Here is a 24271-nt window from a genome sequence, read left to right as displayed (position 1 = left end):
CAGCTGGAGGCACATTCTTTCTATGGAAAAGTGTACCTTCAGCTGTTGTGTAACTACAACTCCCAGCTTGCACAATCAGCTAAAGTGCATGCTGGGAGTTGTAGTGGTGCATCTGGTGGTTGCATAACTACAACTCCCAGCATGCCCGTTGGCTGTCGGTGACTGCTGAGAGTTGTATTTTTTCAACAGCTGAAGGCACGCTGTGTTAAGTAGTAAACCAGTGTGTCTCCAGCTGTTGCATAACTACAATCCCCAGCATCCCCAGCCAATGTAGTATGCCTCCGGCTGTTGTATAACTACAAGACCCAGCATGCCCTTCCGCTGTCCGTACATGCTGGGGGTTGTAGCTTTTGCAACAGCTGAAGGCACACCGGTTGCAAAACACTGAGTTTGTTACCAAACTCGGTGTTTCACAACCTGTGTGTCTCCAGCTGTTGCAAAACTACAACTCCCAGCATGCACTGATAGACCGTCCATGCTGGGAGTTGTAGTTTTGCAACAGCTGGATGTTCCCCCACCCCCCCCAATGTGAATGTACAGGGTACACTCGCATGGGCGGAGGATTACAGTAAGTATCCGGCTGCAAGTTTGAGCTGCAGCAAATTTTCTGCCGCTGCTCAAACTGCCAGCGAGAAACTACTGTGAACCCCCCGCCCGTGCGACTGTACCCTAAAAACACTACACTACAACTAAATAAAATAAAAAGTAAAAAACACTACATATACACTTACCCCTACACAGCCCCCCTCCCCAATAAAAATGAAAAACGTCTGGTACGCCACTGTTTCCAGAACGGAGCCTCCAGCTGTTGCAAAACAACTACTCCCAGTATTGCCAGATAGCCACTGACTGTCCAGGCATGCTGGGAGTTTTACAACAGCTGGAGGCACCCTGTTTGGGAATCACTGGCGTAGAATACCCCTATGCAAGTCCCTAATTTAGGCCTCAAATGCGCATGGCGCTCTCACTTTGGAGCCCTGTCGTATTTCAAGGCAACAGTTTAGGGACACATATGGGGTATCGCCGTACTCGGGAGAAATTGGGCTTCAAATTTTGGCGGATATTTTCTGCTATTACCCTTTTTAAAAATGTAAAATTTTTGGGAAAACAAGCATTTTAGGCAAAAAAAAATTTTTTGTTTTACATATACAAAAGTCATGAAACACCTGTGGGGTATAAAGGTTCACTTAACCCCTTGTTACGTTCCCCGAGGGGTCTAGTTTCCAAAATGATATGCCATGTGTTTTTTTTTTTTTTTTTTTGCTGTCCTGGCACCATAGGGGCTTCCTAAATGCGACATGCCCCCAGAGCAAAATTTGCTTTCAAAAAGCCAAATGTGACTCCTTCTCTTCTGAGACCTGTAGTGCGCCAGCAGAGCAATTTTCACCCCCATATGGGGTGTTTTCTGAATCGGGAGAAATTGGGCTTCAAATTTTGGGGGGTATTTTCTGCTATTACACTTTTTAAAAATGTAAAATTTTTGGGAAATCAAGCATTTTAGGTAAAAAAAATAAATATTTTTTTTACATATGCAAAAGTCGTGAAACACCTGTGGGGTATTAAGGTTCACTTTACCCCTTGTTACGTTCCCTGAGGGGTCTAGTTTCCAAAATGGTATGCCATGTGTGTTTTTTTGCTGTCCTGGCACCATAGGGGCTTCCTAAAGGTGACATGCCCCCCAAAAACCATTTGTTGCTCCTTCCCTTCTGAGCCCTCTACTGCGCCCGCTGAACAATTAACATAGACATATGAGGTATGTGCTTACTCGAGAGAAATTGGGTTTCAAATACAAGTAAAAATTTTCTCCTTTTTACCCCTTGCAAAAATTCAAAAATTGGGTCTACAAGAACATGCGAGTGTAAAAAATGAAGATTTTGAATTTTCTCCTTCACTTTGCTGCTATTCCTGTGAAACACCTAAAGGGTTAAAACACTTACTGAATGTCATTTTGAATACTTTGGGGGGTGTAGTTTTTATAATAGGGTCTTTTTTGGGGTATTTCTAATATGAAGACCCTTCAAATCCACTTCAAACCTGAACTGGTCCATGAAAAATAGCGAGTTTGAAAATTTTGTGAAAAATTTCAAAATTGCTGCTGAACTTTGAAGCCCTCTGGTATCTTCCAAAAGTAAAAACTCATAAATTTTATGATGCAAACATAAAGTAGACATATTGTATATGTGAACCCAAAAAAAAAAATTATTTTGAATATCCATTTTCCTTACAAGCAGAGAGCTTCAAAGTTAGAAAAATGCAAAATTTTCATTTTTTTTCATCAAATTTGGGGATTTTTCACCAAGAAAGGATGCAAGTTACCATAAAATTTTACCACTAAGTTAAAGTAGAATATGTCACGAAAAAACTATCTCGGAATCAGAATAACAGCATTCCAGAGTTATTAATGTTTAAAGTGACAGTGGTCAGAATTGCAAAAAACGCTCCGGTCCTTAAGGTGAAAAAGGGCTCGGTCCTTAAGAGGTTAAAGTCCCATATTGCGCTTGTTGTTTTTTTTTTTTTTTTTTTTTTTTATATACATATGAGAATGAGACAGGGAGCCTGTCTGCTTCAATGAGTGGAGCAATCGCTTCGTGGGAGAGATCAATCTGCAACTAATGCAACAGCTGTAGGCACCCTGATAGAAAACCACAGGTCTTTTGAATTGATGCAGCTCATTTATGTTTCAGTAGGTGGGGTAGCTGATGTGGGAGGGAGGAAAATGGAATTATGGGATTTGTAGGCAAATGAAGAAAACTCAAACAGGAAATACCAGTTCACAAAAAGCTAGCCACAGTGTTATGGTAATCTCATGACATAGCCATTTAGCCCCAAGACAAGCGCAGATCCTTCCTAAGCATGTCCATTACTGTCTGCCAGGTACATACTAAAATCATCTTATGGTGGATAACCCCTTTTAATGTTACTTATTCTGATTGGGTGACTGTTACTAGTGGGGTACCACAAGGGTCAGTTATTGGTAATGCTCTATTAAATATATAAATATATGTGTATATATATCTCTATCTATTTTTAATGACCTTGTAGAGGGGTTGAATAGTAAAGTAGCAATCATTGCAGAGGATACTAAACTCTGTAAAGCGGTAAACACAATAGAGGACAGTGCGCTATTACAAATGGATCTGGAAAGGTATGAGGTTTGGGCTGAGAAGTGGCAGATGAGGTTCAACACTGATAAATGTAAGGTAATGCACATGGGGAAGAAAAATCTGGGCTGGGATTATGTATTAAATGGGAGCACACTTGGGACAACTGACATGGAAAAGTACTTGGGAGTCTTAGTTAATAGTAAATTTAGCTGTAGTGACCAGTGTCGGGCAGCTGCTGCCAAGGCAAATAAAATCATTTGGTGCAACAATAGGGGCATAGATGCCCACGACAAGGAAATAATTCTACCACTGTACAAATCACTAGTCAGACCACACATAGAATACTGTGTACAGTACTGGGCACCAGTGTTCAAGAAAGATATAGTGGAGCTGGAGAGGGTTCAAAAACGGGCAACCAGAGTAATACGGGGAATGGGAGGACTACAGTACCCAGAAAGATTAGCAGAATTGGGGTTATTTACAAGGGGCATCCTCTACGTTTAGAGGAAAAAAGGTTTCTACACCAGCTTAGATGGGGGTTCTTTACTGTAAAGAGCAGTGAGAATGTGGGATTCTGTGCCTGAGGAGGTGGCCATGGTGAACTCTGTAAAAGAATTTTAAAAGGGGTCTGGATGCATTTTTGGAGAATAATCATATTACAGGTTATGGATTCTAGATCTATAGGGACAGGAGGTTGATACAGGAATCTATTCTGATTTCCGTATTTGGAGTCAGGAAGGTATTTTTACCTAGAGTATGAGGGTTTTCCCTATCGCCCACGGCGGCACTCATGGAGAGACCGCCCCCTCATCAGCGGAACAGGAACAACTTGCATATCAGGATGACACAAGCTACAGGAGGAACGGGACAGGTCTCGGTTTACTGGATTTTGCATATAAGGATTAAGGGACGTTGGGGGGGCCCTGGTCAATATGGGACTGACAGGGTACCTCTGGCGGCAGAAGTCCTCTTTTGAGAGGTTTCTGCAGAGCCCGGAGCAGCGCCTCTCCACCTGGGCAGGGCGCACGTCTCCCGGTCCCTCTCACTCCTTTCGGCAGCCTGGTCTCCATGTGGGCTCTGTCCTTTTCTGGGTACGCTATGTGTGGCCAGGGAGAGGGTGGAGCTTGCGTAGGCATGTGCGGCGTGCTTACTTGCGGAGGATGGGGGCACTGTGGCCTATAGGAAATACCCAAAGAGGGGAGGGCAAGTGACTTCTGGCCCGGAAGGGCGGTAATCCAGAGGGGGATTTAAACAGGAGAGGTGCCCAGCCAGTCCCAGGACCTCTCAAGACCCTGAAGGAGAAGGACTTTGCTTCAGTCCAAGAACAAATGGAGCAGACATCCCACACTGAGAATATGGAACCAGCTGTGATAGCCGAGACGGTACCTAATGTTTGGGTAAGGGGACACTGTACCACATGTTTTATTTTCTAATGGTGGATCTATTTACTGTTTTAGGCTAAGGAAGCCCCTAAAAGACTGTGTAAGAGTAAGGAATGTGTACTATGTAGAAGAAAGCTGGATTCTGCATAGGAGTTCACACTGTGAATCCTGTGTGTGAAGATTGTGGAGGAGGTGTCTCCAGCTTTTACCAAAAGCATGCAAGAAGTAGTCAGAGAACAGATTAGGGCATGTATGTCGACTTGGTCATCTGTACAGCCAGGTGTGAGTACCAAAGTGGCTTCTGATCCGCCGCTCTTGTCTGTTAATTTTGGATGAGGCAGATTATTTGCAGATGGGAGAAGAATTGGAGGAGGAGTCTGAAGTTGTGGATGAATGTCATTGCGGTGCTCTTTTTCCAACTGAGAATGTGGATGGATTGGTCCGAGTGGTTAGAGCGACCATGAAGCTTGAGGATAAAGTCGTGCATATGTCTGTACAGGACCGTATGTTTGAGGGTCTTACCCCCAAGAAGAGAATTTCTTTTATGGTTCATGATTCGTTATCTTCTATCAAAAAGTCTGAATGGCAGAAGCAAGATAAAGTTTGCGGTGGTCCCAGGAATTATAATGGGGACAGATCCCCTAAAATCTGTAGCAAAATGGCTAAAAAAGCAGCTCTACCATGTGAGGATGCTGGTTCCCTAAAGGAACCAATGGCTAGGAGGGTGGATTACTTCCTGAAAAAACAAACCTGGGAGGCAGCAACAGTTTTTTTTTTTTTTTTTTTTTTTTAAAAAGACCCGTGATTTCTGCCACATCAGTAGCCAGATCTCTAAGGGTCTGGATGTGATAGATAGCTAGATAGCTAGATAGATTATAAAAAAAAATCTTTTTTAGTTTCTTTTATTTATATAGCGCCTACAGATTCCGCAGCGCTTACAATTATGAGGTACAAACAAAGACCATTATCAGACATAAAATTACACAATAACTATTCAAACAAGAGGTGTGGGGATATATTGAGGATATGTTGAGGCCAATTAAAGAATGTTATAGGCCTGTCTGAAGAGATGTGTTTTTAGGCCACGTTTGAAACTATGGATGTTGTTGAGTCTTAGGGATTGAGGGATAGCATTCCAGAGAATCGGTGCAGCAGGGGGTTATTTCTTGGAGACTGGAGTGAGAAGTTCGGATTATAGAAGATGTTAGTGTGAGATCATTAGCAGATCGGAGAGAACGTGTAGGATGGTAGACAGAGATGAGGCAGGAGATGTAGGGAGGTGCAGCATTGTGGAGAGCTTTGTGTGTGAGACTGAGGATTTTGTACTGCATTCTGGACTGAATTGGTAACCAGTGTAATGACTGGCACAGGGAGGAGGTGTCGGGGTAGCGGCTGGAGAGGAAGAGGAGTCTGGCTGCGGCATTAAGGATGGACTGGAGAGGAGAGAGTTTGGAGAAAGGAAGGCCTATTAGTAAAGAGTTACAGTAGTTGAGGCGGGAGTGAATCAAAGCAATAATGAGAGTTTTAGCAGTTTCAGTAGTGAGAAACGGGCGGATTCTGGAAATGTTTTTGAGATGCAGGTGACAAGGGACTGAATATGGGGAGTGAAAGACAGATCAGAGTCAAGTATATCTCCAAGACAGCGAGCCTGCTGCCCGGGAGTTATGGTAGTACCACATACCGAGATGGAAATGTCAGGGTTAGGCACAGTATCAGTTGATGGAGAAAAGACAAGAAGTTCTGTTTTAGAAAGATTTAGTTTCAGATATAAAGAAGACATGTCTGAGACGGCAGAGAGACAATCACTGGTATTCTGTAGGAGTGCAGGGGTGATGTTGGAGGAAGAGGTATAGAGTTGGGTGTCATCAGCATAGAGGTGGTACTGGAAACCAAATCTACTGATTGTTTTTCCAATGGGGGATGTGTAGAGCGAAAAGAGTAGAGGACCCAGGACCGATCCCTGGGGAACCCCGACAGCAAGGGGAAGAGGAGAAGTAGAGCCAGAAAACGAGACATTAAAGGAGCGGCCAGAGAGATAGGAGTTCATCTTAGTTCATAAGATTCTAGTTAATGTGCTACTCATTGGTGATTCTGGCAGTTACTCCTTGATACTTGCTTAAGAACTGGGGAATAGCAACCGGTTTCATCCTTTATATGCTCTTGTTCCTGTTTCCTGTCCCTTGGGTGAGGTGGCAGTCTCTCCATTGATGCCATCTTGAGCTCAACGAAAAACAAGTACCGGGAAGAGTAATTCTATGTTTTTGTTTTTTTTGTTTTGTTTTTTTGCCGTCCTGTTTTTTCCCTATGTTAAACTTGGTGGACTCTGGTCTTTTTTCAAATTTATGAACTATGTTACTCTAATACCAACCTTAGAATACATTTATCAAACTAATGAGGGAGATTTATCAAAACCTGTGCAAAGGAAGAGTGGAACAGTTATCCTTAGCAACAAATCAGATCACTTCTTTAATTTTTCAGAGGCCTTTTTAAAAATGCAAGAAGTGATCGGAGCTGGTCAATGTTTCCTCTGCACAGGTTTTGATAAATAGCCACATATGTGATATTAAAAAAATATAAACACCTGAAATTACTTGTACACAGGAAGCAAAGTAATTCCTGCTGTTGTGCAACCTAGAAAATATCTGCTATTTGAAAAGAGCCTTCTCTTCCACAGCACAAACTGTATAGGGGGGTACTCTGATTGATTGGAAATTAAAAAAACACTGGGGGGTGCCTTAACAAATTAGTAATTTGGGCTCTTCTGGTAAAATTACATGAGTAAAACCCTGCTTGTAATCCCTCACCCTAAAACATAATGTTTGTTATTAAGACCTAAACAAAATATGTAAAAAAAAAAAAAAAAAAAAAAAAATTTTTTAGGTACCGCTAGCTCCATAATGCATAACTGGCAGTTTACATGTAATGTATTAGTCTTGTTATACTGCTCTTACTCTAATGAAATGTCACACTGTAGAACATCTGCCTGATCATGACATAACTATTGGCTCTTAGGGCTGGACGGTATGACCAAATGTGTATCACAGTATTTTTGTAACTTATGGCGGTTCCAAGGTATATACCGGTATTTCCCTTCCCCCCCCCCCCAAAAAATAAATTATCAGCGCTGCACTGTCCCCATCGGGGTAAATACTCACATATCACCTGCAATCGGTGCCCTCTTCGTCCTCCTGTTTGTTGTGGGCCACCGGCGCTTACACTCTATACTGTGCGGTATCCCTATGCCGGGGCTGCAAAAGGTAAACAAAATATACTTTAACGCATGTTCCTACGTCAGCCTTACGCTCTTCCTGGGGACTGGAACGTCGGACAGCCATCAGCCTGTCACTGGCCACAGCAATGTTCCGCCTCGGACGGTAATGGGCTGAGCCCACTGTCATGTAAGAACCCGGCTTCTTACATGACAGTGCGCTCAACCTATTACTGGCCGAGGCGTAACATCGCTGCGGCCAGTGATAGGCTGACGGCTGTCCGACGTTCCATTCCCTAGGAAGCTGGTCCAGACCGATGGGGAAGGGGAGTTAGTTTTATTTTGTTTACCTTTTGCATCACAGGCATAGGGATACCGCACAGTATAGAGTGTCTGCACCGGCGGCCCGCAACAAACAGGAGGGCAGTGCTTGCGGGTGATATGTGAGTATTTACCCCGATGGGGACAGCGCAGCGTTGGGCTGATTAATTCATTCCCGAGGAGGAGGGGCCAAACCAGTATTGTGTTATGGGGAAAAATTCATATCGTGCGGGACAAAAATTTCTGTATTCGGTATGAACCGGTATACCGCCCAGCCCTATTAGCTCTGACATGTTTTTCGTTCTTTACAGCTTCATCAGAGGGTCTAGGTCATTAGCTTAGAGTCTGCAACATAAATGCAGAAAAAGGAAGGGTGTGTGTGTGTGTGTGTGTGTGTATGTGTGTGTGTGTGTATGTGTGTGTGTATATGTGTGTTTTTTATTTTATTTTATATAATATATATATATATTTATTCTATGTTATGCACTGTAGCTGTTCTAAAGCTGGCCATATACATTACATTAATGTTGTTAGAACCTGGTGATTTCAGTGTGTCTGGCCAACTATCTAATGTAAATGAGGGGCCTTGTGACTCATCCCGACATGCAAAGAAATGCCCGGCCTGCCAATCACCGTCTGAGGGAGGCCACCACTGTGGCAAAAGCTTGGCTGAGCAGACACTTCCCGTGTGTCAGGAGGAAAAACAAGTCAGTGCAGTGTGGACAGCACCAGTGGGGGATTGGCTGGTGAATATATGGCTTTTCTTTTTTGTTTAATTCCTCATTGCGTTTATGGATTAAAAAAAAGCAGGTGTGTCTATTGTATTCCCCCCATTTGCCATAGCAGCAAAGCATTGCTGCACACCAACAATCTGGGAGACACTGGTCAGTCATTGGTGCAAGTGGCATCCCTTAATTAATAATCTAAATTAGTTGGATAGCTGTATGGTCCTATGATCAATTGGGGCATGTTGATGGTTTTGCTTATTGATCCATTGCAGGCGCTGTCATTCTATAGCGGTGTTTCTCAAGCGTGGTCCTCCAGTTTCCCCAGCAGGTCATGTTTTCAGGATATCCTTTGTCTTTCACAGGTGATATAATTATAGTCAGTGACTCGGGCATCACCACAGTTATATCACCTGTGAAAGACTAAGGAAATCCTGAAAACATGACCTGTTGGGGGTGCTTGAGGACCGCGCTTGAGAAACTGTTCTATAGGGTATCCCAATAGGGTGTGTGCCCATGATTACTGTATATGTTGCTTAATGCCACTGATTGGCTGCCCCTAATAAGATCTTACTATGTTCCTATTTGGAAAATAGAATCAGATTAAAGGTTTTATTCCCATCTACAGTATTTCTGGCATAAGCACAGGATATCCCATAACTTCCTGATAGGTGTGGGATCCTTGCCTATTGAGAGAAAGGTAATCCAGAGACCTTGGTCTCACTTTCTAGTCACCATGTTCCGTTGCCTTCATTAGAGAGAAAGAAACACTGTCCCCATTCAGTTGGGGACAGAGCTCTGGTTAAATAAGTCGCTGCACTGTTTAAAATTTTTCTAGATTCAATACTTGGAGCAATAAAAGTTGAAGCTCTTGAAATGATTCTCTACCCTGTTTCTAGTTTAACCTGGAGAATGAAAAGGATCCTGTGGTTATTGTCATTTCAACTACTGGAACTGGAGATCCTCCAGATACTGCTTTAAAATTTGTGAAGAGAATTCGAAACAAGGATCTACCAGATGACTATTTTGCACATCTGCGATATGGATTGTTAGGTAATGTCACTTGGTAGGGGACAAGTTGTTATGCCAGAATATAAATCAGTGTATAAAACCTGCATAACATTATTACATTTTCATCAACATTTAAGTAAATTTATTAAAATTTTCCTTTTGCATTGTGGTATTTATTTTTTAGCCCTTGGTGACTCTGAATACACATACTTTTGCAATGGTGGAAAAGTAGTTGACCGAAGACTTCAAGAGCTGGGTGCCAAACATTTTTATGACACTGGATATGCTGATGATTGTGTAGGGTAAGGGCAATACTCTGTGTCTTTTTTATAATATTTACAGTGGGTAAATCCATCCATTGCTAACATACTAGTCCATGGTAATGTACTTTGTTTCTTATTTATTTAATTTTTAACCATTTTTAATTAACAAGACAGTTGTGTGTTTTTAGCAGTTAATTTTAGGAACAACATGACACCATTACTGATGAGGCAGCAATATTACATGAGTAAAAATACGAATTAAAAAAGCTGCTGCAATAATCTTATTATTTTACTGTTATTACTCTTAGCACATTCTGAGGAGGACCAGTGCCTACTTCACTGATATAAGAAAGGTGGGAGGAATTATGGTTCTGATTAGAGATGAGCGACGTTACAGTGATTCGATTTGTCACAAACTTTTCGGCTCGGCAGACTCTCTTCTAGGACTGTATCCACCTTTTCCAGCCCACCGGAGCACCTGAAAGCTGAACTAATTTATGCAGGCTAAAGTCAGCAACTGCCGAGCCGAGAAGTTTGTGACAAATCGAATTACTGTAACTTCGCTCATATCTAGTTTTGATACCAGAGATTTGGGAACACTGCTATCAATTTTCTGAACGTCCGCTGAAACTCTTCCCTAAAATACCTGCATTATGTAGCCATATACCTACAAAAGGTAAAAAATCTCTTCTGTCTGGGGGCAAATATATTGACCACTTCATTGTGAACAAGGCTCCTTTTAAACTTCCTCCAGATCTAGGACACAAGTACTCACAGGGGAAGCTAATATGGCGAGCAGCACTTGGCTTCATGATAGCCAGGCACATCACTCTAAACATCAGACACTAGCCGCTGCAGTAGTGGCCTTGCTACAGAACCTACAGCAAGAGATGATGGGGGGGGGGGGGGGGGGGGAGGGGAGAGGAGAGAGTATGAATACATGATAGGGAATGATACCAGGATCCAGACGCTTAAAATTGATAAGAATACACACTCCCAAATAAAAGACTTTCTGGGGGAGAATATAATCCTCTGGGACTGATTTAAAAATTTATTTTTTTGGAAAATCCAGAATCTGTATCTGCAGTTATCTATTTAAGGGTAGGGTCACACGTAACATCAGCAGCAAATTCATTACGTGTAACCCTACCCTGTATTTCTTTCTAGCCTTGAGTGCCCGCTTAGCCTAGCATGCACACCCTTTATTGTAGTGAACTTCCCACCCATCTGATAGTTCCGTGAAAAATGCAGCTTATCAACCAAGCTATAAGATCCCCATATCTTGGAAACCTAAACAAGGTGATATAAAAACTTTTACTTTTTGGGACTGACCACAGGTCCGCTTTGTATGATGTGCAGAGCTAAAGTTTCAAGGAGGGTGCGCTGAGCTACAGCATGCATGACTCCTCCTTCACCATTCCCTGCCTGACTGACATGAAAATCTCAGCGCTGGAAGCCAAGCCCTGTACATCAATCATGCAGGGATGGGTGGGGGAGAAGGCATACTGCTGTGACCCAGTGTTACCTCCTTGACATTTGAACTCTAAACATGATATGGAGCTGACCGATTCCCTTTTGAAGTGGAGAGTAGAGATGAGTGAACTTACAGTAAATTCGATTCATCACGAACTTCTCGGCTCTGCAGTTGATGACTTTTCCTGCATAAATTAGTTCAGCTTTCAGGTGCTCCGATGGGCTGGAAAAGGTGGGTACAGTCCTAGGAGACTCTTTCCTAGGAATGTATCCACCTTTTCCAGCCCACCAGAGCACCATGAAGGCTGACCTAATTTACGCAGGATAAGTCATCAACTGCCGAGCCGAGAAGTTCGTGACGAATCGAATTTACTGTAAGTTTGCTCATCTCTAGTGGAGAGGGAGCACCAAATTGGGCTGTAATGGGGTCTGATGCAGAATTTCTAAAGTTCATTTGCCAAAAAAATGTATCCTTACCTCTGGCGAAAAGCCCTTAAGTCTTGGCCATTATTGGGAAGATTTATCAAGTGTCTGAAAGAAACTCTTTGCTGCAACCAGTCTTTCCACAAGAACAGTCTAAGAAATAAAAGCTGAAATATAAAGTCCTGCCCTTTTGATAGATTCAGTGAATAGGGGACTACAAAGCCCTGTAACTCCGCAAAAGGGTGGATGATCATTATGCTGTAAATAGGTATGTGATCAGATCCCCCCCCCCCCCTTAGGCTATCTACTGGTTACTGCAACTCATTTTTTTTAAGAGGGACCACAGATCCTCTTTAAAAATATTGTCAAAATGAGGAATAGCTGTGCACCATGGAGGGGGCTTTGCAGTAGTAGGGGCACTAAATTAACCTTGTTACCACTCTACAATGTCAATATTACAAAACCATGATGTATTTAAAAAAAATTTCAGGTGCTTAAGTAATGATTTCTTTATTATTATTTTTTTTTAGTTTGGAGTTGGTTGTAGACCCATGGATTAAAGACCTCTGGGATGCCTTAGAAAAAGAATACTTATGTAAGGCAGAAAATAAAAAGACGAGTGAGGAATCAAACAATGTAACCAATGGAAACCATAATATTTCAGAAGTACTTGGAAGTTTGGACATGCAGATGAAATCTCTTAGCCTTGAAAGCGAACTGGCCTCAGATGGCACATCACAAAACAAAGCTGTGTCAGATGCTTGCAAACAAGATGAGCACTCCCTTGTCCACTCAGTGCCTCCCTTGTGTCAGTGTAGCCTTAATGTTCTGCTGTACCTTCTTCGCATCTAGATGTACTTGTTCTTGACACTGTAGCAAAGGTAAGTTTTAAGTAGGCATTGAGTATAAGTAAATGTATAGTAATGCATAGCACAGTGGTGCCTGAATAGCCACCTGAGTATATGAAGCCCACAGGTGCTTGCGGTGCAGCCCAAATCCTTGTATATCACAAAAATAACAGGAGCTGCAACTCTGTGTTTAAGTTAAAGGGGTACTCCGGCCCTAAGACATCTTATACCCTATCCAAAGGATAGGGGGATAAGATGTCTGATCGCTGGGGACCCCTGCAATCTCTCATGCAGACACCCACCTGTGGCAGCTGCAGAGAGCGATGTTCGCTCAGTGTCTGAAGGGGCACGACTATGGGGCTGGAGTTTTGTGACGTCGTGCCCTGCCCCCTCAATGCAAGTCTATGGGAGGGGGTGTGATGGTCCCCGAACATCGCTCTGTGCAGCCACCACAGGTGGTTGTCTGCATGAGAGATTGCGGGGGGTCCCAGCGGTGGGACCCCTGCGATCAGACCTCTTATCCCTATACTTTTGGATAGTGGATGAGATGTCTTAGGGCCGGAGTACCCCTTTAAGGGCTTCTTTTTTTTTTTGTTTTTTGTATTCAAACACGTGTTTTATTAGGCTGAAACACTTACTTATAATTCACAATTGGGGACCGGTGTGCATAGGGCTAGCGTGGTTTCCTGAGCGCTCTATACTCGGCACAATGCATCCAAGGAAAAATAGTAACACACGCTTAAATTGCTGTTCAAAAGTTTTCTTTATGTATAATAAGAGGATAACAATTCTCTCATAAGAAAAAAACTCATATTCACCCATGTGCACAAAATAATTTCAACAGTGTCCGATCGGAGATTTTGATCAGCTCGCCAGGTTCTCTGTATTTATATAACCTGTGTCCATAGGTACGGCCATCTCCTACACCCGAGGGTGTGAAAGATCCATGCAATGTTTTGAAGGCACACCTTCTTTGTCAAGCATACACTGCTGAAATTATTTTGTGCACATGGGTGAATGAGATTTTTCTTATGAGAGAATTGTTATCCTCTTTATTATACATGAAGAAAACTTTTTGAACAGCAATTTAAGCGTGTTGCTATTTTTTCCCTTTGAAACACTAACAACAGTCATGAAAAAAGGATACCATAAAGATGTATCAGTGCAAACATCACATAGAAAAATTCGAGCATTAAGAAAAATGGAAATGTTGGAGGTGCATATATCAAAAGCTTACTAGCATCCTAATGACCGGTGTATTGTAATATATAGCATTCAATTCAATACAAACAGCAAGTCCAGCACAACATTTTTAGGAAAAGTGGTAAAGAACCTTAGACTAGGTAAAGGGTAGATATCCAAGAGGAATGGAAAACTCCATTTAGATGGGGTTTAGAAAAACAGAGCTAGAATGGGAACTAACACCAAGAGGGGGGGGACGGGGACGGGGAAAGGGGAAGTGAAGAGGCAAAAGGAAAACAAAGGGAGAAGGTAGTGAGCATGGGAAAGGCTCCTGACAATGGGCCGGGGGGAGGGGGGGGGCTTTAGTAACATCACAAAGAACAGTTCAGACCTACCTGCAGGGACTGGGCTCCACCCGCCAGCAAGAGACGAAGCAGCCTCCACACCTCCATGGCCACGCTACCGCACACAGAAGACCAACAGCCTGAATGGAAGGGCAACAGGGTTCTATTCTCATACTCCATCACTTGCTGTATAAAGAGGGGATTACACAAAAGTAGAACAGGGCTGCCATATCTTAGCATATCCTGTCTACCCGATGAATCTGCCATCAGTTCCTCCATCCAACACAGGAACAGGACTTCTCTGTACCAGTAATGGAATGTAGTCAGTAATGGACGGGGGAAGTGGATCCTTCCACTATCTTGGGATCACCGTTCTTGCTGCCATCAGCAAAAAATTTGCCAGTGCCCTGGAAGGGGTCTTCCTAGAAACAGGCATGATGGACAGCAGAAGAACTTTGGGGTCATTCGGATAAGAAACTCCCAAGATAGAGAAAATGCGAGAGACAACAATTCTCCAATTGTGGGCGATTGGGCAGCTATCTCGATCAATATGCCATAAATCTGTGAGACCGGCTTAACAGGCATGGAGTCTGATGAGCATAGTTTCTCAAAGGGTAGTAGGGGTCTAGCCAGCTTCAGGCTCTGGCCTGAGGTTCTGATAAAATGGTCCAGTTGGAGATATTGCATATGTAAGAGGGGCGTCCGTAAGTGTGACGGGACCAGGTCAGTGTAGGATTTAAGCAGTGTCCCATCTAGAAAGACAATTGGAGGGAGGGACCTAGCGTCCCCCCCCCCCCCCCCCCTACCCAGAAAGGTGGAACTCTCCAAGCCTGGTGGGAAGAGGGGATTGCCCAGGACCAGCGTCAAAGGACTGTTTGGCTCCATCAATCCCCGTCTCTCCATGTACCTCCGAAAAGATCTAACCAATTCCCCCAACACCCATGGCAGGGTCTGTATGGTGCACTGTGAGGGGGTCCCAGGGGGCAACCGAGGGAGGGAAGTAAGCGCAATGTCAGCAGTCCCAAGTTCAATACCCACCCAACGTTTGGTTGTCCGATCATGGAGGAGGTCCAAAAACCTTTAACGTGGCAGCGATGTAGTAGGCCTTGCTGTCCAGGACCGCAAGGCCGCCCGCTTGCTTCCGTCTGATTTTAAGATTTGTTTGGCTATCCTCGCAGGTCTACCCGCCCATATGAATTTGTGAAATGTCCTATCCACCTTTTTAAAGAAGGAGAGCGGGAGTGCTATCGGTACAGTTTGGAACAGGTATAACAGTCTAGGGAGCACATTCATCTTTAGAATGTTCACCCTTCCCAACCAGGAAAAGGTCCCTCTGTTCCAGTTATGTAGGTCTCTGTCGATAGTCTGCAGTAATGGTCGGAAATTTAAGTCAAAACTGTCAGAGAGGTTCGCCAGAACATGAACCCCCAGTTATTTAATCGACAAAGTTTGCCATCGGAAGGGGTGAGCCAATTTGAGGCTGTCCATCAGTGCCCCAGGTAATGTGATGTTGAGGCCCAAACTTTTAGAGAGGTTAACCATGTGGTTACTGAAGTGAGAGTAGTCGGATCGCCCGGGAGATGGCAGGCAAAGAGGTGGCAGGCAAATCATCCGCGAATGCTGAGCAGATATGTTTCTCTCCCCCCTTTTGGAACCCCAAAATGGCTGGGTCAGATCGTAGAGCATTCAGTAGGTGCTCCATGCATAAAACATACAGCAGGGGGGAGAGGGGGCATCCATGTCTCGTGCCGTTTCGGATCTGAATGGGGGAGGACAGAGAGCCATTGACTCTCACGCGGGCCGTCGGGTCATTGTAAAGGGTCGTGATTCATCTCAGCATGGCGGGGCCTAGGCCAATTTGTGTAAGAGAGGCTCTCAGGAACCCCCAATCCACCCTATCGAAAGCCTTTTCGGCATCGAGAGAAAAACCTCAATGGCTGCTGAGTAGTTTTCGGTTGGTGAATGATGGAGAAGGCTCTAACAGTGTTATTGTGCGTCTCTCTTGATTTAATAAAGCCAGATTGGTCTGGGTGGATCAGGGGTCCCAGTACATTCGCCAGGCGATCCGCCAGTATCTTTGCGAACAGCTTGGTATCAACGTTCAGCAATGAGATGGGACGATAGCTGGCGCATAAATTGGGATCTTTGCCTTTCTTTGGGATTACCGTTATATGGGCAGTTAGGGAATCAGGGGGAAAAACGGTACCCTGCGATATGTCATTGAAGGCTCCGCAAAGGGGGTGGAGCTGGTCTCCCTTCAAAGTCTTGAAAAATTTGGCGGTATAGCCATCCGGGCCAGGACTCTTCCCGTAAGGCAAGTTGGCTATAGCTGCTGCTATTTCTTCCTCTGTAAACGGGGCCTCCAAGAACACAATATTATCCTCAGAAAGCCAAGGGAGGGCCATCCTGGTCATGTATTCTAAAAGCTAGATGGGGGTTGTGGAGTGAGGAAAGTTAGAAGAAGGGTGCGGAAGGTTGTACAGTTCGGTGTAGTATTGCTCAAAAGCAGATAATATGTCCTTCGTCAAGTAAGTCTTCCCACCCTGGGGCGTAGTAACCGAGGGGATGTATAGCGCCGCTCTCCTATCCCTGAGCGCCCTAGCCAGGTACCTCCCGGGTTTATTGCCCCATTCGTAGAAGACCTTGGAGCAGTGTTGTCTATAGTACTTGTAGCTGTCCTTTAGTAGAGCGCATATGTCATGGCGGGTTTTGATCAGAGCCATGTGCAACAAAATAAAAATTGCAAAGTGTGAGGTGTTTGGTTTTTACACAGTGCACTGTATGGTAAAAATTACAGATTCTCTTTATTCTGTAGGTCAATGTAATTTGTACGATGTCCATTTTACATAGCTTTTTAAGTCCCATCCTGGTGTGTTAAGTCCCGGGCGGCAATGGCTTACCAGTACGCCCAATGTTCACGATGGGTTAAAGGCTGTGCTGCTTTGTTTTTGTTTGGCCTCCCCCCCCCCCCCCCCCCCACACACACACACACACACACACACACACACACACACACACACACACACACACACACACACTAATACTTTTGTTATGGTGCTGAAAAAACTACTTCAGCATAAGAATTTTTATTCTTCAACACTGTAGGAGAATAGGCAGAACATGTAAGGAGATGTCTTGTTTGGCCTTACAAACTATGGCCCAGATTTATCAATATGGTGACCGTTCCTTTCCTTTCATTGCAGGATACTGATTTTACAAGTTTGCTGTACCCTGAAGATGAGATTTTCACAGTTCCCATCAAACAAGCTAAGAGACTCACTACAAATGATGCTGTGAAAACTACTTTAATGCTGGAGCTTGACATTTCAGTAATTATCAGTTTTACTATTTTTTTATTTAATTTTTTTTTTTTTTTTATTAACTCTAATAACAAATGCAATATTTTTTCATGGTAGATATGTAGCTTTTTGTCACATACTTAACGATCCATAGCAGCGGCAGCTTATAAATGAAAGGAGGCTATGGCATTAAAGTATATGGCTCTCACTGATTTCATCTAGGGTTACCACTCAGATATGTGTTTGCGTCCATATTAAACATTCAGAAATTAGCATTTTATGATTTTAGTATAAGGCATAAAACACTAATTTCTGATACTATGGCATGATGGGAGCATGATTATTATAAATGATCAACATTAAATGTAAAAAGTAAGAGTTTACATAATTTCAGGCAGCCCTGGGCTCTATTGTTGCTGATTGAATCATTCTTTGCAGCTACATTATGTTTATTTCTGGTACTTCCCCCCCCCCCCCCCCCCCCCCCTTTTTTTTTTTTCTTCTCCATGGCATGGGGTGTGTACCTTATCTGCTAGTCTGCCTCTGCTGGCAGTACTATAGACCAATAGGCTGCCAGCCACAATTTCAATGTCCACACTTAATGTGACAACAAAAGACAGATCCATAAGATAAGAGGAGGTAAAGTTTGGTAACTTAACTTGAGAAGAGTTTGTAGCAGAAACAGGAGAGCAGCAATCTTTCTTTGTGCACTGCAGGGAGCCTGTGACCATAGCCATGCCCTCACTTTCTCAATAGTTTTGGTGTCTGATACTAAAGATGGACTGAACTCAATAACAAGCAGTGGACAGATAAACAATGACTGCGACGTGGCCGGTAGAATTTCTGGCATTTTGGAAGAACATCACCAACAACACTTGGATCCTAAAATCCATCAAACAGGGATTTTTAATTGAGCTTTAAAGGTAACCAATCATCAGATTTTACCCTATATAACGCTTGGCAAAGCATTATATAGGGTAAAATCTTTATTTTCACCATTCCCGGGGGATGCTCCTGCCCCCAGAGATGGTGAAGATATGTAGTTATAAACTAGTCACGGCCGTAAGTAGTCACCTGGGCGGGGAGCTCTTCTCACCAAGTCCCGTTCTTTGGCCGGCAGCGACGCCCCCTCCGCTTGATTGATGGGCAGCGTCATCGCTCTGCTCCGTCTGTTCAGTGAGCGGAACAATGACGCTGCCCATCAATCAATCGGAGGGGGCGTCGCTCCCGGCCGAAGAACGGGAGTTGGTGAGAAGAGCTCCCCGCCCAGGAGACTACTTACGGTGGCGGCGGTGACTAGTTTATAACTTCATATCTTCACCATCCCTGGGGGCAGGAGCGTCCCCCGGGGATGGTGAGGACAACAATTTTACCCTATATAACGCTTTGCCAAGCATTATATAGGGTAAAATCTGATGATTGGTTCCCTTTAAGCCTATCATCCCTCAAAGTTTGTGTTGACCCAACTTCCATCTCCAATTAGACAGAAAAACCTAGAAGACAGAGTTTACAAATTAAGGATGAAGGTCATCTCTCCAGTTTCTGTGAGGAAGGAGTGTTCAGGTCATTATTCATGCCTTTGTTGTACAAAAGCCCAATGTCAGTATAATAAATATGAAGGCGCTCAAAAAATTAGTCACCTACCATTACTTCAAAATGGACTCAATAAAGACAACTATTCCCCTGACCAGCAAGGACTATTGAATGGCTACAATAGACTAAGTCAGGAGAGCCAGACCTCCCATCTCAAGAAAAAGATATTTTTAGGAGTCCTTTCTTCTACAGGAAAAAAATGATTCTTTACGAGGAAAAAAAAAATTGGCTCCTTCCAGAAGAAAAGGTAACAATTGGGGAGATTTATCAAAACCTGTGTAGAGGAAAAGTTGACCAGTTGCCCATCGGCACCAATCGGATCGCTTTTCATTTTTAAAAAAGCCTGTGAAAAATTTAAGGGGAAATTTGGTTGCTATGGGCAACTGTTCAACTTTTCTCTGCACAGGTTGTTGATCTCCCCAAAAGCCTCTATTGAGATTCTTAACTGTCAGTATCTCCTTAGTAAGTTGAGCCCAGGCTCACTCAAGACTTCTCCAACAACTCATCCTCTCATCATGGGACCACAGTCTAATGTCAATGGAGAAGATCAAGATTCCACATTGGGTAAAGAAGTCTCTTCTGTGGTGGACAAAAATATTCAACCTGAGAAAAGGAGTAGGCTGGCATCCAAAGCCAGTCATCACTATGAATGCAAAAGAGGATGGGGAGCCTGTGGGCAACAAGTCCTTTCAAAACATCTGGCTCAACACTATGAATCATTACAGTTCAAATGCAAGCATTTAGAAGCCCTACAGACAGCCTCTTCACTCATAAGAGGCTCTTATGTATCTTCAGACAATATAATTATGATAGCCTTGATAAGAAATCAAGGCTTATACAAGAAAGGAATTACATTATTCGGCAGAAAAAATCCTCGACTGGGAGAAGTGGTATCTGAGATACATAGCCATTTATCTGAATGGTGCCTTAAGGACCCGGGGTTTTTCAGTTTTTGCATTTTCGTTTTTCCTCCTTACCTTTAAAAAATCATAACTCTTTCAATTTTGCACCTAAAAATCCATATGATTTATTTTTTGCGCCACCAATTCTACTTTGTAATGACGTCAGTCATTTACCCCAAAATTTACGGCGAAACTGGAAAAAAATCATTGTGAAACAAAATTGAAAGAAAAAACACAATTTTGTAACTTTTGGGGGCTTCCGTTTCTACACAGTACATTTTTCAGTAAAAATGACACCTTCTCTTTATTCTGTAGGTCCATACGATTAAAATGATACCCTACTTATATACGTTTGATTTTGTCATACTTCTGGAAAAAATCATAACTACATGCAGGAAAATGTATACGTTTAAAATTGTCATCTACTTACCCCTATAACTTTTTTTTTTTTTTTTTTTTTTTTTTTCTCTGCGTATGAGGGCTAATTTTTTGCACCATGATCTGAAGTTTTTTGTGGTACCATTTTTGCATTGATAGGACTTATTGATGATGTATAAAAAGTGACCAAAATACACTATTTTTTTGCCCGTACGCCATTGACCGTGTGGTTTAATTAACAATATATTTTTATAAATCGGACATTTCCGCACGTGGCGATACCACATTATTTATTTTCTCTTATTTACAGTTTTTTTTTTAAATGGGAAAAGGTGGGTGATTCAAACTTTTATTTGGGCTCTTTTTATTCACTTTTTTCACTTTTTACTTTTTTATTTTTTTTATTTTTGAAATTTTATAGCTCCCATAGGGGGCTATAACACTCCACACACTGATCTTTTACATTGATCAATGGTTTCTCCATAGGAAACCATTGATCATGGATTCTGGCGCTTGACAGTAAAGTAAGGGACCCTCCTGCTGTTCGAAATGCCGCAATTTCGCTGCGGAAATCCCAAACAGCCCCCTGAGCTAACCGGCAATGATTTACTTTTCACTTTAGACGCGACGTTCAACTTTGCCGCATCTAAAGGGTTAAAAGCTATTAGCCACGGGTCCCGGCCGTTGCCCCGCGATATAGAACGGGAGTGGACTCATGACCTACCGGTACATCATGGGTCTTTAAGGGGTTAAAGGGGTACTTCAGGGGAACAATTTTTATTTTTTTTATTTTAAATCAACTGGTGCCAAAAAGGTAAACAGATTTTGTAAATTACTTCTATTTAAAAATCTTATTACTTCCAGTAGTTATCAGCTGCTGTATTTCCATTGTGTGGGGTATAACAAAATAAACCTGCTTCCGCGATGCCTCCTGTGTTCTGTCTCCTTTCTGAGCTGCAGCAGGACTGTCGGGCCTGGGAAGCACCTGACATAACATGAAAACAATCCCTGAATGCTATAATATTTAAGTATTCTCTCTACCTGTGGAACTTAGAGCACATTTTACAAGACCCATTTTAGTCTACTGAACAGAAAGGGCTAATTCATCTGTTGAGCAGATCTGCAGGGCTGCCACATACCACGGTTTTCAATCCGGCCACAAAACTGGATATGGGGCAAAAATGAGCCGACCAGATTCACTATCTGACTCGGGTCGGCTCATTCAAATGAACAAAATGCTGTCCGGGTCCGGTTGGGATACGGGAGCGTCCGGTTTTGACACTCCCAGATGCGGTGACCGTATGAAGAAAACGTGTTGTGAATGCACCCTAAGTTATATAAAATGCACCCTAAGTTATATAAAACATTTTAAAATGTATTTTATTTATTTTTATTTATTTTTCTTTCCAGAATACTACAATTGACTTTCAGCCCGGGGATTCCTTTGGCATAGTTTGTCCAAATCCAGATGATGAAGTAAGAGATCTAATTATCAAGCTGGGATTGTCTGATCAGAAAGATTGCCAAGTGTGCCTGACTGTTAACTCTAAAACAAAAAAAAGAGGTATGGCAGTCACTTACTTTATATTAATTTATAGCAGAAAGCTTAAAATGTTTGTTTTCTGATTTCCCTGTAATATATGTTTAATTTGTATTTTAGAATTGCATAAATAAAAGGGGTATGCCAGCCTCCACTGGATAGGGAAAAAGTCTGTAATCGTGGGGGTCAGACCTCCAAAACAGGGCCATAACTCCTGCAACTGCAAAATGAAAGGCAAATTAATACCTTTTCTCGGTTGCTCTTCATTGGGGGACACCTAACTGATGGGTATATGCTCTTGCCACTAGGAGGCTCTGACACTAGGAAAAAGAAAAGTCTGCTCCTCCCTGGCAGGATATACCCGCCCACCTGCAGTGAGGTAACCAGTTTTAGCTAGTGTCACTTAGGAGGTAGACACATAGGTCTGGAGCGCTCCAGACCTTGTATTTTTTATTATTTTCTAGCAAGGGCTGTTTAGTTAGGTTCTTTATTCCTTTTTGTTTCCCTTTTTCAGGTGGGGGTTCAGGAGCATGGCGCTACCTGTTCCCCCATATGCGGCTAAGGGGCACGGGACATAAAATACAAATGCACAGTTAACCCCTTCCCGCCAACGGCCAGCGCTTGGGGTTGCACCGTGGGTCCAGGTCCCCCTATTTTTCCTGCTCTTCTTGGGCTGTAGCAGCATGACGTGATGCAGGTGACTAAAATGCTGGCCGAAGACAGGCGAGTATGTAAAGCTGGTTGGGGAAGTATGTTCCCCAACCACCCCCTCCCTCCCCCTGCAGAGGACTTAAGGGGTTAATATCTTCCTTGTGTCTTATGTACTGACTGTTGTGGGGGCGGTTAAGGGGGTCATGGGTTCGATGTTTATGGGGTCTGGGCTCTCTCACATGTATGTTATGTACGGGCAGCCGCCGGCTTTTGCGGTGGCTCCCTTAGTCCTGCACTACAGCCAGGTTTCGGCTTCTCCGGCGCTGTGCTGGCAGGCGGCGGGGGCCATAATGGCGGCGGTAGCTCTGCCCCCTTCTTCCCGAGTTCAGACGCGGGAATTCGGGGCGCGGGAGTCCTCCTCACACCGGCGCTGCCTTCAGAGAACCGACAGGGGGGAGAGATTCTGTGCCTCTCCTTACGGAGCTTAGCTACCCCCCCCCCCCCCCCTCCTCCCCACAGTGAGCTCTCACTGCAGGGGTTTTAGTCTTACCAGGGATGTCAGAGGGGTATGTCCTCTGACTCCATGGTTCAGGTCTGTAGTCTCTCAGCTGGTGGGGATTGTGGCCGGTGCAGCCGCCCGTCCAGCTCCCCCTTCAGCAGAGTTTAGCTCCGCCCCTTCTTGCGGGTCGGCGGAGCTGCCCTCATAGCGCCGACGGGAGAATCTGGGCATTTCCTTACGGAGCTTAGCTCCGCCCCCTCCTCCCCGCAGCGAGCGCTCCGGTCTGGCACGCTGCAGGGGTCTTTAGTTTTACCAGGGATATCAGAGGCTGTATCAAGCCTCTGACTCCCTGGTTTGGGGGCCGTACCTTTTTAGCCGGCGGGATAATTCCCAGCCAGGCTTCGCGGCTCTCACTCTTCCACAGGATGGACGGGGACTCAGAGCTTTGCTCCGCCCACATCCTCTCTTCTCCCGCAGCCTCTCTGATGCCGGCGGCCGTGTCGCTGTCAGCACATCTCTTCTGCCCTCCCTCCCCTTTATCAGTGAAGTTCTTGTCCCCACCCCGGCTGGTTGGATTCGGGGGAGTGGGGAGTGGTCATTGCTCCACCTTGCTCCACCTCAAACCCAAAATCCTAGACCGTCTGGTTACTGTCTAAACAGATCAGCTTGTCCTGACTAACAACCGATGAGCTTCCCTCAGCCGGTTAAACATATGTCCCCTGCAACCTTCTACTCGCAATTCATGTCACTCTTTGAGCCACTCATAGCTCGGGCTGTGTACTCCTCCCTCAGCAGGCTCTGTCTCTCCCCTACAGCCCACTTGCTGTCTCCTAGGAAGAGCCCAGATTAGACTGACTCTCCATCTTATATACACACCTCCCGTCCCTCCTGCCTCATTAATTAAGAAGCAGGTGAGAGATACTTCAGGGTGAGCCAAGGAAATACACCCTTTCCTTGCCACCTCATCACAAAATATTATAATTATATATATATATATATATATATATATATATATATATATATATATTATAATATAATTTTATAATTATGCGGGACCCTTCGTGGCAACGGTCTCCTTGCCACGAGGTCAGACTGTGTCTGTTGGGTGTTCTAATCCACTTAGTC

The 24271-nt window shown here is 43.8% G+C and overlaps 1 protein-coding gene across 1 annotated transcript in view; it reads left to right on the top strand.

Annotated features, from left to right (window-relative positions):
• Positions 1–24271, top strand: part of MTRR (5-methyltetrahydrofolate-homocysteine methyltransferase reductase) — a 72658-nt gene that overhangs the window by 6927 nt on the left and 41460 nt on the right. The window contains 6 exon segments of the mRNA XM_056520716.1: positions 9640–9793; positions 9936–10053; positions 12441–12736; positions 12739–12791; positions 17488–17613; positions 21867–22020. Coding sequence (XP_056376691.1) covers positions 9640–9793; positions 9936–10053; positions 12441–12736; positions 12739–12791; positions 17488–17613; positions 21867–22020 — 901 coding nt within the window.

This window comes from Hyla sarda, chromosome 5 (assembly GCF_029499605.1).
Source record: "Hyla sarda isolate aHylSar1 chromosome 5, aHylSar1.hap1, whole genome shotgun sequence".
Taxonomy (NCBI): Eukaryota; Metazoa; Chordata; class Amphibia; order Anura; family Hylidae; genus Hyla; species Hyla sarda.
Note: the sequence above shows the minus strand (reverse complement) of the source record. Positions and strands in the feature narration are given on the sequence as shown.